Source organism: Trichosurus vulpecula, chromosome 1 (genome assembly GCF_011100635.1).
Source record: "Trichosurus vulpecula isolate mTriVul1 chromosome 1, mTriVul1.pri, whole genome shotgun sequence".
Taxonomy (NCBI): domain Eukaryota; kingdom Metazoa; phylum Chordata; class Mammalia; order Diprotodontia; family Phalangeridae; genus Trichosurus; species Trichosurus vulpecula.
In genome coordinates this window covers 36,462,990-36,479,249 of record NC_050573.1, presented here as the reverse complement: position 1 = coordinate 36,479,249, position 16,260 = coordinate 36,462,990, and the positions used below count along the sequence as shown (strand labels likewise).

The 16,260-nt window shown below is 45.9% G+C and overlaps 1 protein-coding gene across 2 annotated transcripts in view; it reads right to left on the bottom strand.

Annotated features, from left to right (window-relative positions):
* Positions 1-656: 656 nt before the first annotated feature.
* The window catches only part of BCL7A (BAF chromatin remodeling complex subunit BCL7A), a 47,645-nt gene continuing 32,041 nt past the window's right edge, over positions 657-16,260 (bottom strand). For both annotated transcript variants that reach the window (XM_036739347.1, XM_036739340.1), the window contains exons 5-6: positions 6,410-6,531; positions 657-3,830 (exon numbers count right to left, since the gene is read on the bottom strand). In XM_036739347.1, coding sequence (XP_036595242.1) covers positions 3,759-3,830; positions 6,410-6,531 — 194 coding nt within the window. In that variant the 3' untranslated portion in view covers positions 657-3,758. The remainder of the gene's footprint in view (positions 3,831-6,409; positions 6,532-16,260) is intronic.

Sequence of the window (16,260 nt, the reverse complement as noted above, 5' to 3'; positions counted from 1 at the left end):
CATGGATGCTAAATGTCAGGGTGGGATTTGAACCCAGGGACTCCAGTAGGTCCAACTTCATAAGAAACATTTACCAGAAGGGCATCACTGGCTTCCTCCAAGGTTTGGCTCAAATTCTACCTTATACAGGAGGCCTTTCCCAGGCCACATCCCCACCTCCACTAATGGCCTTCTACTCAGTACAAATCCTGAAGGGATGTAGCTGTTTGCATTTTCTCTCTCCCTCCTTGAGGACAGGGCCTAGCTTGTCATTTTGGCTCCAGTTCCAGGCATATAGGAGGCCCTTAATAAAGGATGCCTGACTGACAGAAGGCTGGATTTGGAGTCAGGAAGACCTAGCTGAAATCTGACCTCTTGACACTTACCTAGCTGTCCGATCTCAGACACATTACTTTATTCCTCTGAGACCCGGGCTACTCTTCTAGGGCTAAATTGGAGGTGGGTTTCCACCTGAGTTCTTGGAGGTCACTCAAGAATTCCCATGCCAGTGTCCCTAACCTGTGATTCAACAGACAAGGCAACAAGCATGTGGCATTCATATTTTAATTTTTTTCTTTTATTTTTTTAAATGGGAGTCATTGTACATTGTACAAACCATATCTACTGATGGAATAAATAAGTGAAAAAAAATTATACCTCTATACAACACACCAGAAAAAAAAATCATGAGAAGGGGGAAAAAAATGAACCAAAAAAAACCAATTAGGTATTGAAAAAAAAATTCTTTACACCTTCTAACAGGTCCTTAGAGATAACAAACATTCCAAACCATTACACTTTTATGAAAGGAGGTCACCACCCAGAAAAGAGAGACCCTAACTGCCCTGAGGGTCATTGATGGTTGGTTTCATGAAGTGCCAGCACTATTTGGAATGTGTCGCTGCAGTGTCCTCGGCACAAAACAGGCCCTCACCCAAAGGAACAAGTTCAAGTTCATCCTGGGAGGGGAAGGGGCCAGTTTGGCCAAGTGTTCTGTCTCTGCGGAAGGCCTTTGGGTCTATCTCCCTGCCCCCAGCTCAAGCTGCAGGCTCCTTTATGACGGGTGATGGCGGTGGCTGTGGTGACGATGGGGTGGCGTGGTCAGTGAGGACCGTGAGCTCCGCCCAGGAAGCACATCTGGATTTTTGCACTATTTCTAAAATGTGGTCAGCAGAAGAACTTTCGGTCACCGTCAAGCCCAGGGCAGGCCAGCCTGTGTTTGCCCATGTCTTTCAGAGCGCCCTTCTGACTGCTGGGGTCTGACAAGACCCCCTTTTCCCCGAGTGTGGCAGCGGGTCCATTCCTACTTTCAGGCACTTCAGAGAAAGACTTAGCGACGGTCTCAGAGTTTCATCCTCGCTCCATCGGTCAAGTGCAAGAGGGGATGATGCTGAAGAGATGTGAACAACCCCAATGAACTTGGTGTCCTTTCTTTAAAAAAAAAAAACAAAACCAAACAAACAGTATTTCCTCTGGCTGTCTGTACCGGAACCTCTGGTCTCCCAAAAGAAAAGGAAAGCTCTAAATGCACCTTCATTTCATCTAAATGGAGATGAGCTGTAATCAAAGGTCTTACAGGGTTTGCAGAAAAAGCCTTTCACCTCACAAAGTGAAAGGGGGATCAAGGTAATTTCCTTTTTTTTTTTTTTAGACATTGCAATGCACAGTTCTCACAGCATGAATGACTTCTCAGGGGAGAAAAATTCATGGATACAAGGATCTGTTTGTTTTTTAAGTTTTAAAAAGACAGCTACTCTTTGAGCATCACTGACTCAAAATTCAAGATTGAGTTGTTTTCCCTTTATTTAAGGAGAAATTTTGCATGAGGTATTTGAAATGCAGGAATTTTTTTTTTCCTTTTTTGAACTTTTTTTCTCGAAGTGCAGGAATAGACTTATTTAAAAAAGAAAAGCCAGACCCCCTTGGAAAGTCATAGAAAACCAAGCCTGGAGACGCTCGAGGTTGATGGCGGTCAGCCGCCTGCGGAGGTGTCACCGGAGTAAAGGGGACGGAAGTCCAGAGAGAATCCACAACCAGAAAGGCTGTAAGAGAAAAGGCTGAGAACATTGCCTAAAGAGGAGGGGATTCCCAAGTCCATGACTGAACAGGCCTCTATTCTACTTGAGCCAGTAGGCGGGGAGATGGGGTTGAAGAGCCAGCTTTCCTAATCATACCCAGAAGGGGCACCTGCGTTTGAACAAGTCACCTGTACCGATGCAGGTGAGCAAGGGCCATTGCTACCGCTGTTCTCCAAACAGGGTGCAAAGGTCTCCACTTGCTCCATGCAGAGCCCATTTCTGGAGTGGAGGCATTACCTGTCCGAAGGATGCCCTTTCTGCCGGACCAGAAGGAATTAACAAAAAAAAGGGGAGATTTGGCTCTGGCAGAATGGAAGGGTGAAGGCTGGGGGGGCTGGGGGGAGGCAGAGGACAGAGCATGTGACTGGATTTGCAAACCCAAGCAACGTCCTATGAAAGGTGAGGTCAGCACCAGCTCATCCTGGCCTCTCCCCATCCCACCCATCCCCCTCCCCCAGCCTCAGACCTTGATACAGAGCCTGCAAAGAATATATCAATTAAAAAAAAATCATGCCATTTTCCACTTTGGAGATCTGAGAGATGCATTTCAGGGCCAGTGAGGATCGGAAGCGCTGGGACAAGTCTAAAGGAGGAGTTTGCACAATCATTAACCTGGTCCCAAGGCTATGGCTAGTGGAAGGGGGGTGGGGGGAGTGTCTCCCAGGATGGAGCTCAGCTTCCCAGAGAAAGAGAGAGAGAGAGAGAGAGAGAGAGAGAGAGAGAGAGAGAGAGAGAGAGAGAGAGAGAGAGAGAGAGAGATTTAAAAAGAGCAGCATACTGGGGAACTATTATAGCATCCCCAGCCAGAAACCCCTCCTATGGGGGCATGGAAGGAGGCCACTTTGGGAGAACCTGTGGTGAGCCTCCCCTCCCCCCACCCCACGACCCCAAGAGAAAATCCCCACCAGTCTCAGGTTAAGACCTCAAGGAGCCAGGGCCAAGAGCTCGGGGCTAGATGGGCCAAACCCCAAACATGTGCATACAGCCTCAGACTCCTTGGGCTTCTCCAAGGGGGAAAATGGCCAATGTTTCCTCCATCTCTGCTCCTCTCGAGGTAGGGGTAGGGCAGGGAGGGGGAAGGGATCTTGAATGAGCTGGCAGCAGCCTAGGAACAAGAGGGCACTTGGCAAAAGAAGAAAAGCAACTGGAGGTGGGGGATTGGGAGAGGGGGAAAAACCAGACCTCGAGAGCTGTTCTCAGGGACACAAGGCACAAAAAAACAAAGCAGATGGAATTGCTGGAACAAGCAAGAAAAAAAGCAAATAACTGAATTGTACCATCCTTAAATATCTTACACGGTTAAATAGAGAAACGAAAAGATACAGCAGCAACGCAAATGTAACCGGGACCTTTTTTTTTTTTAAAGAAACAGTGCATTAGACCCTCCTGAGTTGTTGACTCCAACCTTGCCAAAGACAGTAACTTAGAACTTCTGAACGTTTGCTTTCACAGGAAAAAAAATAAAATAAAATAAAACAGTGTTCCATGTTGTATTTTTTTTTCAGTGTCTGAGAGAAGTCACACCTTCCTAGGTCTCCTTGGAATTTTTTTCTTTTTTTTTTTTTTTTGCTCAGTAAACTTTATAAAGTTAGGAGTTCTGTTCTCATCCATGAGAAGCTGCGTAGGTCAGGGTGTTCTAGAATTAAGCCCCCACCGGTGTACCTTCGGTAAAAACGGGATGGGAAAAATCGACTTCCGTGTCTAAATCTCGTCAGAGTTTTGGTGGGAAGCCTCTAGTTTCATCTTTTTAGAAGGTGGTGCTCCTTCCGAATCCTGAAAGAAGGGGGAGGAGGAGGGCAGAAGGAAAGAAAGAAAAAGCGAATGAGGTTAAAACGCAATGTTCAGGTTAGACAGGGAAGGGTGGGTGAGAATGCTCCTCGGTTGTCCCCAGAAGCCTCTGTGCAAGGAGGGGACTGGGCTAGGCTTTCTCAAAAGGGCTGAATTTGGAAGTCTGATGGACAGAGATGGTGGGGATCGTGTCCCAGCTGAAACACATTGGTATGGTGGGTTCTTTTTGTATACTTCAAGGAGCCGGGAGTGCTGAATTGTAGATTGCAGTCCCTTTCTTTAACCCTCAGCATATCAGATGGTTTTTGTGAGTGGAAGTAGCTGAAAAAAAACCAAACAAACCCAAAAAGCTAGGCAGATATTTACTAGCTGTGTGACCTTGGGCAAGTCACTTAACCTCCGCTTGTTTGAGTTTCCTTGGCTGTAAAATGGGGATAATAACTACCTACTTCCCAGGGTTGTTGTGAGGGCTTGGTATAAGGGTTCTGAAGGAACTTAGGGTCTTTCAAATTTTTATTTATTTATATATTTTTTGGCAGGGCAATTGGGGTTAAGTGACTTGTCCAAGGTCACACAGCTAGTACATGTCTGAGGCCAGATTGGAACTCAGGTCCTCCTGACACCAGGGCCGGTGCTCTACTCACTGTGCCACCTAGCTGCCCCAGGAACCTAGGTTTGAATACAATCTATGATGCCTACTACCTGTAGGAACCATGGGCAAATTCCTTCACCATCCTGACCCTCAGTTTCCTCTTCTGTAAAACAAGATGATTGGACTTAGATGGTCTCCAACCAAGGACTCTTGTCTGTCTGTTAGCCCATGACTCTCCAAACCTACTGAGGCTGGACCTTGCAGAATCCCTGGCCTGTCCTTTGGGACACAAGACATTCAGATTTGCTTTGTACAGTAGGAAGCAAGTACAATGCTCATTTCAATGTAATTAAATGTTCTGATCTGTACAATCTACCTAAAACTTTTTTCACATCACTAAAAAACTTGAAACATGGAAAAAACCCAACATGAAACCAGCTCATCTAGGTTAAGATCCCTGTAGAAGAGATACACAGAAGGACTGTACCCCAATTCTTTATTACACAGTAGGGTATCCAGCCCCAAAGCCTGTGCCTTCTCTGGGGACATAGCTCTGAAGAAACTAGAGCTGCCTCCAGGCTACAAGGAATCACTGGAAGACAATCTTGGTAGTGTGTATTTTTCAGGGGCTTCAAAAATTACTTGCTTTTAGAAAAAACTGAAGTCTCCTTTCCCCACTATTTCCACCCCCACCCCAGTCCTGATTCCGTTCCTTGTTATCTGTTTAATCTTGGGTAAATCACCTGGGCCTCAGTATGTTCATCGGTATGATGGAGGGCCTCTGAGATCTCTGTCAGCTCTAGGTCTATGAGCCTATGAACCTGGATGACCCCATAAGAATTCATTATTCACCTTCAACTTTGCTCCTTATAAAAACATGGGTAAAAGTGGCTCACTTTCCATGGTTATTTCTCTTCTGTGAATTTTTTTCCATATGATTTTGATTTCTATAGTAAATAAAAATACAATAAATACCTCCAATCAAATTATCTCACTTGAGAGGTAACAACAGCATGTTCACCACAGCCCTGTGAAGGGAATTTTATCTCTATTTTACAGATGAGGCAAGTGAGGCCTCCAAAACACAAATTAGTGGAAGCTGGACTTGAACTCAGGCCTTCAGACTCTTTTAAATCCTGTTGTAATCTCTATTTTACCATGAAGTGTCTTAGAAATGGCCCAAAAGAAGAGACAGGAATTCATCTACCTCCCTCCTTTGCAGAGGTGGGTGGCTCTGCTTAAGTGTTGGGGCCAAGGTATATATTAGGAAATTAAGGTGATGGAAAAATAAAATCAATCTCTTTTTTTTTTTTTTATCTAAAGGTGAAGAACTCCTGCTCTAGCCACTATGCCCATGCTGTCTGGTCGGGACAGAGTCTAGAATTAAGATTCAACAACTACCCTCAAGGTCCAGGAAATTTCCTGGGCTTTAACATTTGAATGAATGTCCTGAGAGCTCTTGGTTTTGTCCAGTTCTAGAGGAGGAGGTTTGGGTTCACTGGACCCACAGGAATGATAGTACTAAGAACGCTGCTAACAATAGTCTAAGGTTTGCAAAGTGTTTTATGAATATTAATTCCACAACAACACTGGGAGGAAGGTGCTGTTTTATCTCCATTTCACAGATGAGGAAACTGAGGCTAACTGACTTGCCTGGCATCACATAGCTACTAAAGTGTCTGAGGCTGAATTTAAACTTGGGTCTTCCTGACTCCGGGCCCAGCACTCTACTCATTGGGCCCCCTGATAAGAGACAGCTTTTTCATAATTCAGACAAAGTATAAAGAGAAAAAAAAAGACAAATAAAGGACCCACTGAAGTGTTTGACTTAGCACTGGGGCCACTCTGACGTCAAATACTGATAAAAATCAATCAGAATAATGCCTCTTTAATGTGCCAGCCTCCCTCCTCTCCACCAAACAAAAGACGCACTGGGAAACTTGGCTGCCCTTCCTTGTCTAGAGGTGAGTACCTGAGAGTTATTTGATGCTTCTGTGGTTATATCGTTGTCCCCAGAGGGTTGCATTTCAACTTTCTCTGAACTGTTCACTGAATTTTCCATCGAGGACTGTGAATTCTGCTCATCAGAAGTATCTGAAGGAAACAAAGAAAAGACGGCAGCTATGGTCAAACACATTGGCAGAGGGTCCACAATCTAACAATATCCAAGGTCTCTTTGTTTAGGAAGCTGACATCTTCCACCCAACCATCTATTGGGGCGGGGGGTGTCTCCCTCCGGCTTTAGAGAATGGCTAAGAGAGACCTTGACTCCTCTGGTCTGGAGTAAGCAGTCAGGAAGATCAACAGGAAGAAGTCAACACTCATCTGTCTGCACTCGTAGGGGCCACCCTTATGGCTGAATGGTCCTCCTCCCCCCACTAGAAGAGTTAACCTTGACAGTAAAGAATAAAAAAAACAAAGCGAGGTCCACAAAGCTAACCAACACTCCATATATGCGTGTGTATCTCACACACGAGACATTTGTAAAGTGTCTGGCACACAGCAGACACTTTTAAAAAAATCACGCCCCTTCCCCCTTTTCCAGAATAGGGAGGGAGGTGCCCTTTCATGGCTTTTTATTCACAGTAACAGGAAGCATTTTTATAGAGTTTTAAGGTTTGCAAAGCTTGACATGTTATCTCTTCAGATCCTCACAATAACCCGGTGAAGGGGGTGCTATTATTTTCCCATTTTACAGATGGGGAAACTGAGGCATGCCAGTTAAGTGACTTGCCCAGGGTTACACAGCTAATAAGAGTCTGAGGCAGGATTTGAACCTGGGTCTCTCTGACTCGACGTCCCCAACTCTATCCACTGAACCACTTTAGTTGTCCACAGGGACTAACTTTGATATTATAATTACTTTGTTTAGTTTCGTATGTTTTAGTTCTTTTTAGTTGTTCAGTCATGTCCAGCTCTTCGTGACCCCACAGCCCATCATGTTTTCTTGGGAAAGATGCTAGAGCGGTGTGCTATTCTCATCCCCAGTGGATCACGGCAAACAGAAGTCACACAGCCTGTAAGCTCCTGAGGCTGGATGTGGACTCCCATCTTCCTGACTCTAGCCCCAGAGCTCTATCCAAGCCACCTCACTGCCTCTTTTTATCTGCATGGTTGTAATCATCATGGATGTTGTTTCCTGCTGCTGTTTACTTCCTTTTTCATTCATTCATAAGTCCCCATGAATCGTTCATATTTGTCACTTCTGGCACAATAACAACATGCCATGAGATGCATGGACCGCAATTTGTTTGGTCGCTTTTTTTTTCTCTTCCTTGATGCTGTTTATTTTTTTTACATTGCTCGTTTCCCAATTGGGACTCCCTCGGTCCCAAGGGAACCTTTCTTTATAACAAATAAGGACGATCAAGCAAAAACAAATCAATACACTGGCCCTCTCTGATGCTTCATTCTGCACTGACAGCCTACCACCCCCCAGTCGAGAAGCAGGAAGCATGCTCCGACCCGATGGTCCTCAGATGCCAGGATGGCTGAATCCACCACGGTCCTGAAGGCTTCCCCTTCCATTGCTAGGGCGGTGCTGTAAGTCTGGGAAGCCTTGTCATCCCAAACAGCTGCAAGCTCTACCAGCCACCAGGACACACAGCTGGGCCCCAGCGTGGCTGACCTCTCCAACTGGGTCTGCCGGCCAGCGCTGCTGAATGTTTGGTGTTTCTCCTAGGGCCTGGTGACCCAGGTCACAAAGTCAGGAACAAAGGCAGTCTAGCTTCACCCAGAGAGACACGTGCCTTCTCCCAAGCAGCTTTCTCTAATGGCTTGAGTCTAGCACCATCTAGTGGACACAGAGGCTGAAGCCCTAGCGGCAGCAGCTCCAGCCTCAATTTCTACTCAGGAGTCCTGTGGTTCTGTGAAAGAGACAAATGGGCAATGCCTTTTGACTCCACCAGACTGATTTAAAATGCCTCAGTTCCCCTTCAAAGCCAGCCAGGATAAATTATCCTATTTCTATTTTAAACAAAGAATGTCTGAATTAGAAATAGGATGTTAGAACAGAATGTCAGAGCTGAGAGGAGCCTCAGAACAGGGAATGTCAGGGCTGGCACCTTATAACAGAGAATGTCAGAGCTAGGACCTTAGAACAGAGAATGTCAGGACTGGGACCTCAGAACAGAGAATGTCAGAGCTAGGACCTTAGAACAGGGAATGTCAGAGTTGGGAGGAGCCTCAGAACAGGGAATGTCAGGGCTGGGACCTCAGAACAGAGAATGTCAGAGCCAGGACCTTAGAATAGGGAATGTCAGAGTTGGGAGGAGCTTTAGAACAGGGAATGAGTTGAGAGAGACTCCAAAGATGATTTAACCCAATCCCCTTACTACACAGATGAAGAAGCTGAAGCTCTGAAAGGAACCATCACTTAGGTAAGGTCTCACAAAGCAAAGGGCAAAGCTAGAGAAGGGAGGTCTCTGTCCCTGCAGGTTAAGAAGCTCTTACAAAAAAAAAAAAAAAGGGCACAGTCTGTTCCCCAGGAGCCGAGTATTAGATTCTTGACAGCGGTGACCGACATGGCCTTCCTGATCTTTGTATCCTGTGACATCTAGCACAGGACCCGGCACACAGTAGGGCACCAGCAAACATCCCCTGGACTGAGCTGGGCCCTTGACCATACCCCGCCAATTCCTGACCCTAGAGACAGCCCAGGGATGAGCCAACCCAGAGAAGCCGTGACTGAACACTCGACAGATCCTGGCCTCCCTGTCCTGGTCACCATCTGGCTGGAGGCATGGCTTGATTCCTGGGTGCATCAACTACCCAAGACCGGCCTCTAGAAAGGATCACGGCCACCCTGGCCCCGATCTTCCAGAATAAACAGAATGTGGGAACCAAGTACCCAGATCCTGATTCTATTAATGCAGCGCTCCAAAGTTGGCCGATAAGATTAATTATAGCCGGCACGCACACAGCACTTGGAGGTTTGCAAAACAATAGAAATGTACATGTATTATCTCATTTCATCCCCACAACAACCCTGGGAGGCAGGTACAGTGGTTACCCCCATTATACAGATGAGGAAACTGAGGCAGAGAAAAAATAAAATAACTTGTCCAAGGTCTCTAGCTATTAATCTGAGGCAGGATTTGGAGTTGGGTCTTCCTAACTCTAAGTCCAGGACTTTATCCACTGTGGTTATCAGGGTTTATGAACAATTTAAAAAAAATGCTTGGATAATTGTCCCTCTGTAATCCTAGGCATTTTATTTTATGCATTTAAAAAAATTACTGAGAAGGGCTCCATAGAGCTTCACATGAGTATAAAAAGTTAAGAACCTTTATACCAAGCCACTTAACTGCCTGAAAAAGTGAAGCTTACCAATCTTTTTATGTTATTTCACGTGACTCTCAGCACTATCACCCTCAGATGTGGGGACTACAAGCATAATTCTTCCCATTTTACAGATTTTCTTTTTTTACTGAGGCTTAGGAAAGGTCACATTGATACCAAATGTGTGGAGTGGGATTTGCACTCAGCTCTCCTAACTCCTGAGCTCTACCCTCCATGCCGCATGCATAGATGGCCTCCTGTGTTAGCAGCCATCCAGGCCCCTCCGGGCTAGTGCAGGGGTCAGGCTTCCTTGGCAGATGAAGCCAGTGCCAGAGAGGAAGGGAAGAGACTGTGAACCACTGGTTTATGTTAAGAGTTTGCAGGCTTCTCCCTACCAGCAGGTGTGTGATTAAGAGCTAGTTTTAAGGAATTACTCCGTCATTCACTCCACTGACCTTTCTTGCAATTAAGCCCAGCAAACGGCTGTTCCGGTAAACCACACTTAGGCCCCTGCTTGCTGAGCAGATGCTAAGTTTCTGGGTTCACACCCATGGCTACTTTGTCAGGGGCCTTCCCTATGGTCAGAGGACTGAATCAGTTGGCCCCTAGTATCTCCGGACCCTGGTTTTCACTTACCCCCTGGCCCCTTCTGCCTTTCCAGTCTCTACTCCTACCTATGTCCCTATGAGCCAGCAACACTGGATTCTTCCCTGTTCCTCTTATAGAACTTGCCCTTTCTGGGGTCTGGGCCTTGGTACTGGCTGTCACTCATGCCTAGGACCACTCCCCTCTCTTGGCTTCCATCAGAACCCACCTCCTATAGGAGACCCTCCTCTCTTGATTATTTTCCATGTACTTTCTATGGTGATGTAGTTACTTTCATAGTATCCCCAGTACTTGATAGTAAGCTCTTAAAAAAAATGCCTGTAGGCTTGACTTCCTGCCTTGTTAAAACTGAAGCCCCTCGTGGGCAGGGATTGGTTTTCCCTTTCTTTGGCACATAGGAAATGCAATTTTAATAAATGTTGACTGACTGAAAACATTTTTAGTGATGTTTTGTTTATATGCCATCTTCACCTCTGAATTTACATACGCCTTCCCTCATCCCAAGGACCAAACCTTGCTACCAAGAATAAAGAGGTGAGAAAACCCAACAACTCGACGAAACCAAAGGAACTTGCTAGCACATCTAGCACTCTGCAAAGAACAAAGAGGCATGCTCTCTTTAGTGACGCCAAGCTTGGTCTTTATAGACAGACAGCATTTGGTTTTTTCCCATTTTTATTGCTGTACTGGTATGTACAGTTTAATCTGATTCCCCTTACTGCACTGTAGTGAAATTCCTTCTTTCGTCAGTGAATTCCTGCCAACCCTTAAACACCGACTTGAAGGCTACCTCTGACAGGAAGCCTTCCAGGATCCCCCTCTAGTCAGCAACAATATCCCCTTTAGTCCTCCGATGGCACTTGCTTTTTAACTTTCTAAGGGAATTCCTTTGACGTGTCAGTGAGTTGGAGGATTCTCAGTTCTGGCAGATCACAACCCATCCATGCTGGCCCATCCTGGGCAGCCTGTCTACATCCAGCAGATCCACCCAAGCAGGTCTATTCAAGGTGCTTCCTGAAGGTCCTCTCTTGCCACGTAATATCATGGATTATAGTTTATATCTCCTCTCTCGACGAGGCAGGGGCAGGATCTGAAGCAGGAAGGGACTGCAGTCCTGAGTCTGAGCCTCTTGTTTTATGGGTAAGGAATCTGAGGCCCATGGAAGAAGCGCCTTGCCCAACGTTACCATCAGAGGCTAAATCTGAACCCAGGTCCTCTGACTCCAAAGTCGACATTCTTTTCCTTAACCCTCATTCTATCTTAACTTTGTATTTCCCTCCTCCCTGAGGTTCTGCATCGTTACTTTGTACACAGTAGACAATATTTGCTGAAAGAAACTGTAGCATAAGCTTTTGTTCTCTCTAGAACAATGGTTCTCTGGTTGGGATTTCAGGGGGCCCATGAACTTAGACGGGGAAAAAAATCACATATCTTCACATCATTGGTTTCCCCTGTAATTCTGTACTTGTTCATTTAAACAACATGATTCTGAGAAGGGGTCTATCGATTTCACCAGACTGCCTGGGGATCCGTAACGAAAGGAGGTTAGAATCCCTGTCTATGAAGCTCATCTACCCATTTCTGGGTAATGAAATGAGGCAATACTGGTACAGAATGCAGCATATGATGTCATGTAGACCTGGTATCAAGTGGTGTTCCTAGCATACTTTGTAGCATACTGAGAAATTACTGGACAAAAGGCATCAGTAAAATCTTTTTAACTCCATCTATACTGGGTGCGATATTCGATAGTTACCTTACTAACTGGGGGTGGCAAGCAGGGGTGTTCCTTCCTTCATCTGTCTTGGATTTCCTGAGAAGTCTGGCCCCTCCTTCCACCTAAATGCTTTGGGGAGTCCCATAGAATACAATGCCTTCCATTCAATAGTGCACTAGGCTCTCCAGGGCATCAAAACAAAGCACTGCTGCCCAACTTTGTGGGGTGGATGGGCTTGCTCACATCGGAGCAATTTCTTACCCAACAGGAAGTTATCCTTGGACAAGGGCTTAAAATATTTACTAGGCTGATAATCACTGGCTTCCCGGATCGGGGTCCACCAAGGAAGACAGGAAGCCTGTCTTTCCCCTCTTTATGTGGCTTCCCTGATCTGGCTGCTGACAGTAATCTCAGCTACTCCCCTGCCCAGCACGTGGTCAGGTACCATCTGCCACCTCTGAGGGACATTTCTGGGGAGAGAAAAGAGAGGCCGGATAGAAGCGCTCTGTGTATATGAGTATGTATTTATGTTAGAAAAAGGACCCAGGAAAAGACCCATACATTTCTGGCCATGGTTACCGTGTGGATTCATTTTCTTTGACGATGCCACCTATTTGTTGCAAGGAGCTTTTCTCGTTTTTAATGGGGGGGGGGGGAGAGGGAGGGAATTAGCAAGACTTTTGTCCAAAAGGTGGGCCATTGACATGCTTTTAAATACACATAAAGGACTGCAGAGGACAGTGGTAATGAAACACGCTACATACCTCCCAAGAGGTGACTGACTGTAGGTACAGAACGAGGCATGAAGTTTTAGACAAGGCAAATGTGGGAATCTGTTTTGCTCCACTACGTCTACTTGTTACAAAGATTTGTCTTTGTTTTTTAATGGGGGAGAGGAGAAAGAAAAAAATGGATTTTTATTCATTGAAGGAAAATTTAATTTTAAAAACTCCAACAAAAATGCATAGAAGGATTCTTAGTGAATCATCTCCCCTCAGAGAGAAGCATAGACAAGCAAGATAGGGTTGAAAGTAACATGTAGAATTACGACATACTTACCCATTGGTCTGGGCTCTCATCCCCTTATACCTGGATTACTGCAATAGCCTGTTGGTTGGTCTCCCTGCCATCTGTCTCCCTACACTCATCGATCCTCCATTCAATTGTCAAATTTACCTTACTAAAGCTAAGGTCTGACCAGGTCACTCCTCTCCTCTATAAACTCCAGTGGCTCCCCATCACCTCCAGGATCAAACAGAAAATCCTCTGCCTGGCATTCAAGGCTCTTCCTAACCTTTTCTCTCTTCTCATACCTTACTCTCCAACACTCACTCTTCGGTTACACTGGACTCCTGGCTGTTCCACAAACAAGACACTCAATTTCTAGATTCTGGGCATTTTCACTGGCTGTCCCCCGGGTCTGGAATGCTCTCCCTCTTCATGTTCCTTCAAGTCCCTGCTAAAATCCCACCTTCGGCAAGAAACCTTTCCCAAATCCTCTTCATCTCAGTGCCTTCTCTCTTTGCATTATCTCCAATTTGTCATGTCTGTAGCTTGTTTGCATATAGCTGATTACACTGTCTGGGGGGTGAGGGTGGGTGAGGGTGTGTCTCCTGCCTTTCTCTGTATCCCCAGAGTTTAGCCTAGCACATAGCAGGTGCTTAACAAATACTTTTGACCTACAGTGTGTAATGGAAAGGAACAGTTTCATATGAAATCCACTTTTTGTGATTTGTTGTGTAGACAGAAATGCCCTGTTTATTGTTTAAGGTCAGATTTTTAAATTTTTCGAAAAGAGCCAAGTCCCTGCTTTTATCCAATAGTGGGCATTCACCTGAGGTGGACAAAGAAAGAGAGAGAACAGCCAGAATGAAATGCGAAGCCAGGTGCTCCAATCTAGGTTTTAAAGCTCTCCCCTTGAAAAGGGCCTCAGGATCCCAAGATGAGGCTTCATGGCTTGGGGCCCAGCATCCAAAAGGCCTCAGCTGCTGCCTGCTCACTGGCAGCCTCTCCCTCTAGCTTCATCAGCCTGACTCTGGAACTCACTCAGAGCAAATTACTTTCCCGAAACCTAAATTTAGCATCGGGTACACGGACATTATGTCATTCGCCAAACTCACCGGTAAACAAGCCTAAGGCAAGGTCAACATATGGCCACTGGTCTGCTCAGGGGTGAGGGGATGCTATTCAGGGGCCCTGATAAGGCCCCAGCCTGCTTTCACAACCCATCCTGGTGAATAATGACTCAGTGGATATGGGGAGTCAGAAGACCTGAGGTCCAAGCCTTACTATGGGTCCGTGTTTAACTACATTTTAATTTTTGTTAAACACTTCCCAATTAGGTTTTAATCTGGTTCTGTCAGACCTGCAAGTTCTAAATTCCTTTTTCCAGATGAGGAAACTAAAGCCTCTTGGGAGTTGCCCAAGGTCACCCAGGTAGAAAGAGAAGTGAGGCAGATTCAAACCCGGGTACTTGTTCTATTTTACCTTAAGTGGTTTGTCTCTCCAACACCTCATGACAAACAAAAAAAGAGCCCAGATCTTGAAAGAAATTAGGCCACGACCTAAAAGAAATCAGGATGTAAGGAGGCACCTGGGCAGAAAAGCCACACCCAGCTTCAGGTCTGGGTTTGTTCAGGTGGCTGTGCTCTCTCTCTCTCTCTCTCTGCTCCCTGATCCATCACTGTTCCCCTTTTGGGAAGGGTTGAGAAAGCTTCCAGAAGAGGCTGCCGATCCAATCACTGGGAGCTCAATCCCAAGGGGCAGCCCAGTCGGGAACACCCACCCAAAGAGGCAGCCACCTGGAATCTTCATTCCTCCCCTACCCCCTTAACAAAGCAGTGCACCTGGAAGCTGTTTCAGGATTCAGGAGGCTGTCAGGTGGCCAGGCACTGTGCTAGGCACTTTACAAACATGATCAGATGAGATAATAAACTGAGGCCCTGTGAAGTTACACAAGACTGTGGGAGGTCTAGGAGGCCTCCCTCAGACACCTGGGCACCAGTACCCCCACCTCCATGGTGACAATGAAAACAGCAGCAGCTCATGTGTCTACCTTGCTCTGAAGCTGGCACACAGCAAGGCAGGTGACAACGGATACAGTGCTAGGCCTGGAGTCGGGAACGCTTGAGTTCAAATCCAGCCTCTTGGACGCTTGCTAGCTCTGTATGACCTTGGGCAAGTGACTTAAACCTGTGTGCCTCAGTTTCCTCAACTGTAAAATAGGAAGAAAAAATAGCACCTACCCCCCACAGCTGTTGTGAGGATCTCTGAGCTTGGCACAGTGCCAGGCACAAAGTAGGCACCATTAAGAAATTAATATTTTCTTCCTTCTTCCTTCTTTCTTTCCTTCACTCCCCTCCCTCACTCCTTTCTATCTTTTTTCCTTCCCCCTTTCTCTCCTAAAACCTATGAGGCCCAGATTGTGTTTGTCCACTTCAGCCATTCACAGGCCCCATCTGGCTGGCATTACTGCTGAGGGAACTGAGGATCAGGGAAATGAATGCCCATAGTCGCATATGCAAAGCTATTTTCATGAAAACCTGTTGCCGCCCATTTTACAGTTTCTCTTAGGAGGCGACCTGTGGATTCTTTCAAGTTATACTTTGCCCTCTGGTTCTGACAGATCTAGGAAGTTTTCGGTTATGACTTACTGAAATATAGCACTTTTTGGGGGCGGGGGGAGAATTAAGTTTTCTAGGAGTCTGAGTATCTTTCATTATTTCTCTTTGGCCTGGTCAAAGTTTTCCAGGTCAAATGCCTTTAATAATTGATACTTTACACTTTCTCCTACCTTAATCTCTCTCTTGATTTGGTTCTAATATTTCTTGTCGTCTCATTCTAAATTTTCAGGGAGCCCACTACTTAGTTTTCCATCATCTGTTCTAAACTATTTATTTTCCTTCCAATTCTTTCCTCCAGAGCTTTGATTTCTTACTTCTAAATTCCCCTTTTAGCCCTCGCTTCATTTCATCCAGCTTCTTCTTTGTGGAGGAGTCACTTTTTAAAATTCTGAGGCTTACTCTCTTCTTCTAGATACCTCTGGATCCCTAAGAGTTCTTCAAAGTATTTGGTGATTTCTTCTGCTCGATCCCATCTCTAGCCTCAGTACCTGAAGCGAGTCTTTGTGCCAGGGTCAGGGTCTGTTCCCTCCTGCACTCCTGGACAGGATGTTTGGTCACCACATGGAGGTCCTGGGCTCCGGCTGCTGAATCCTGCCT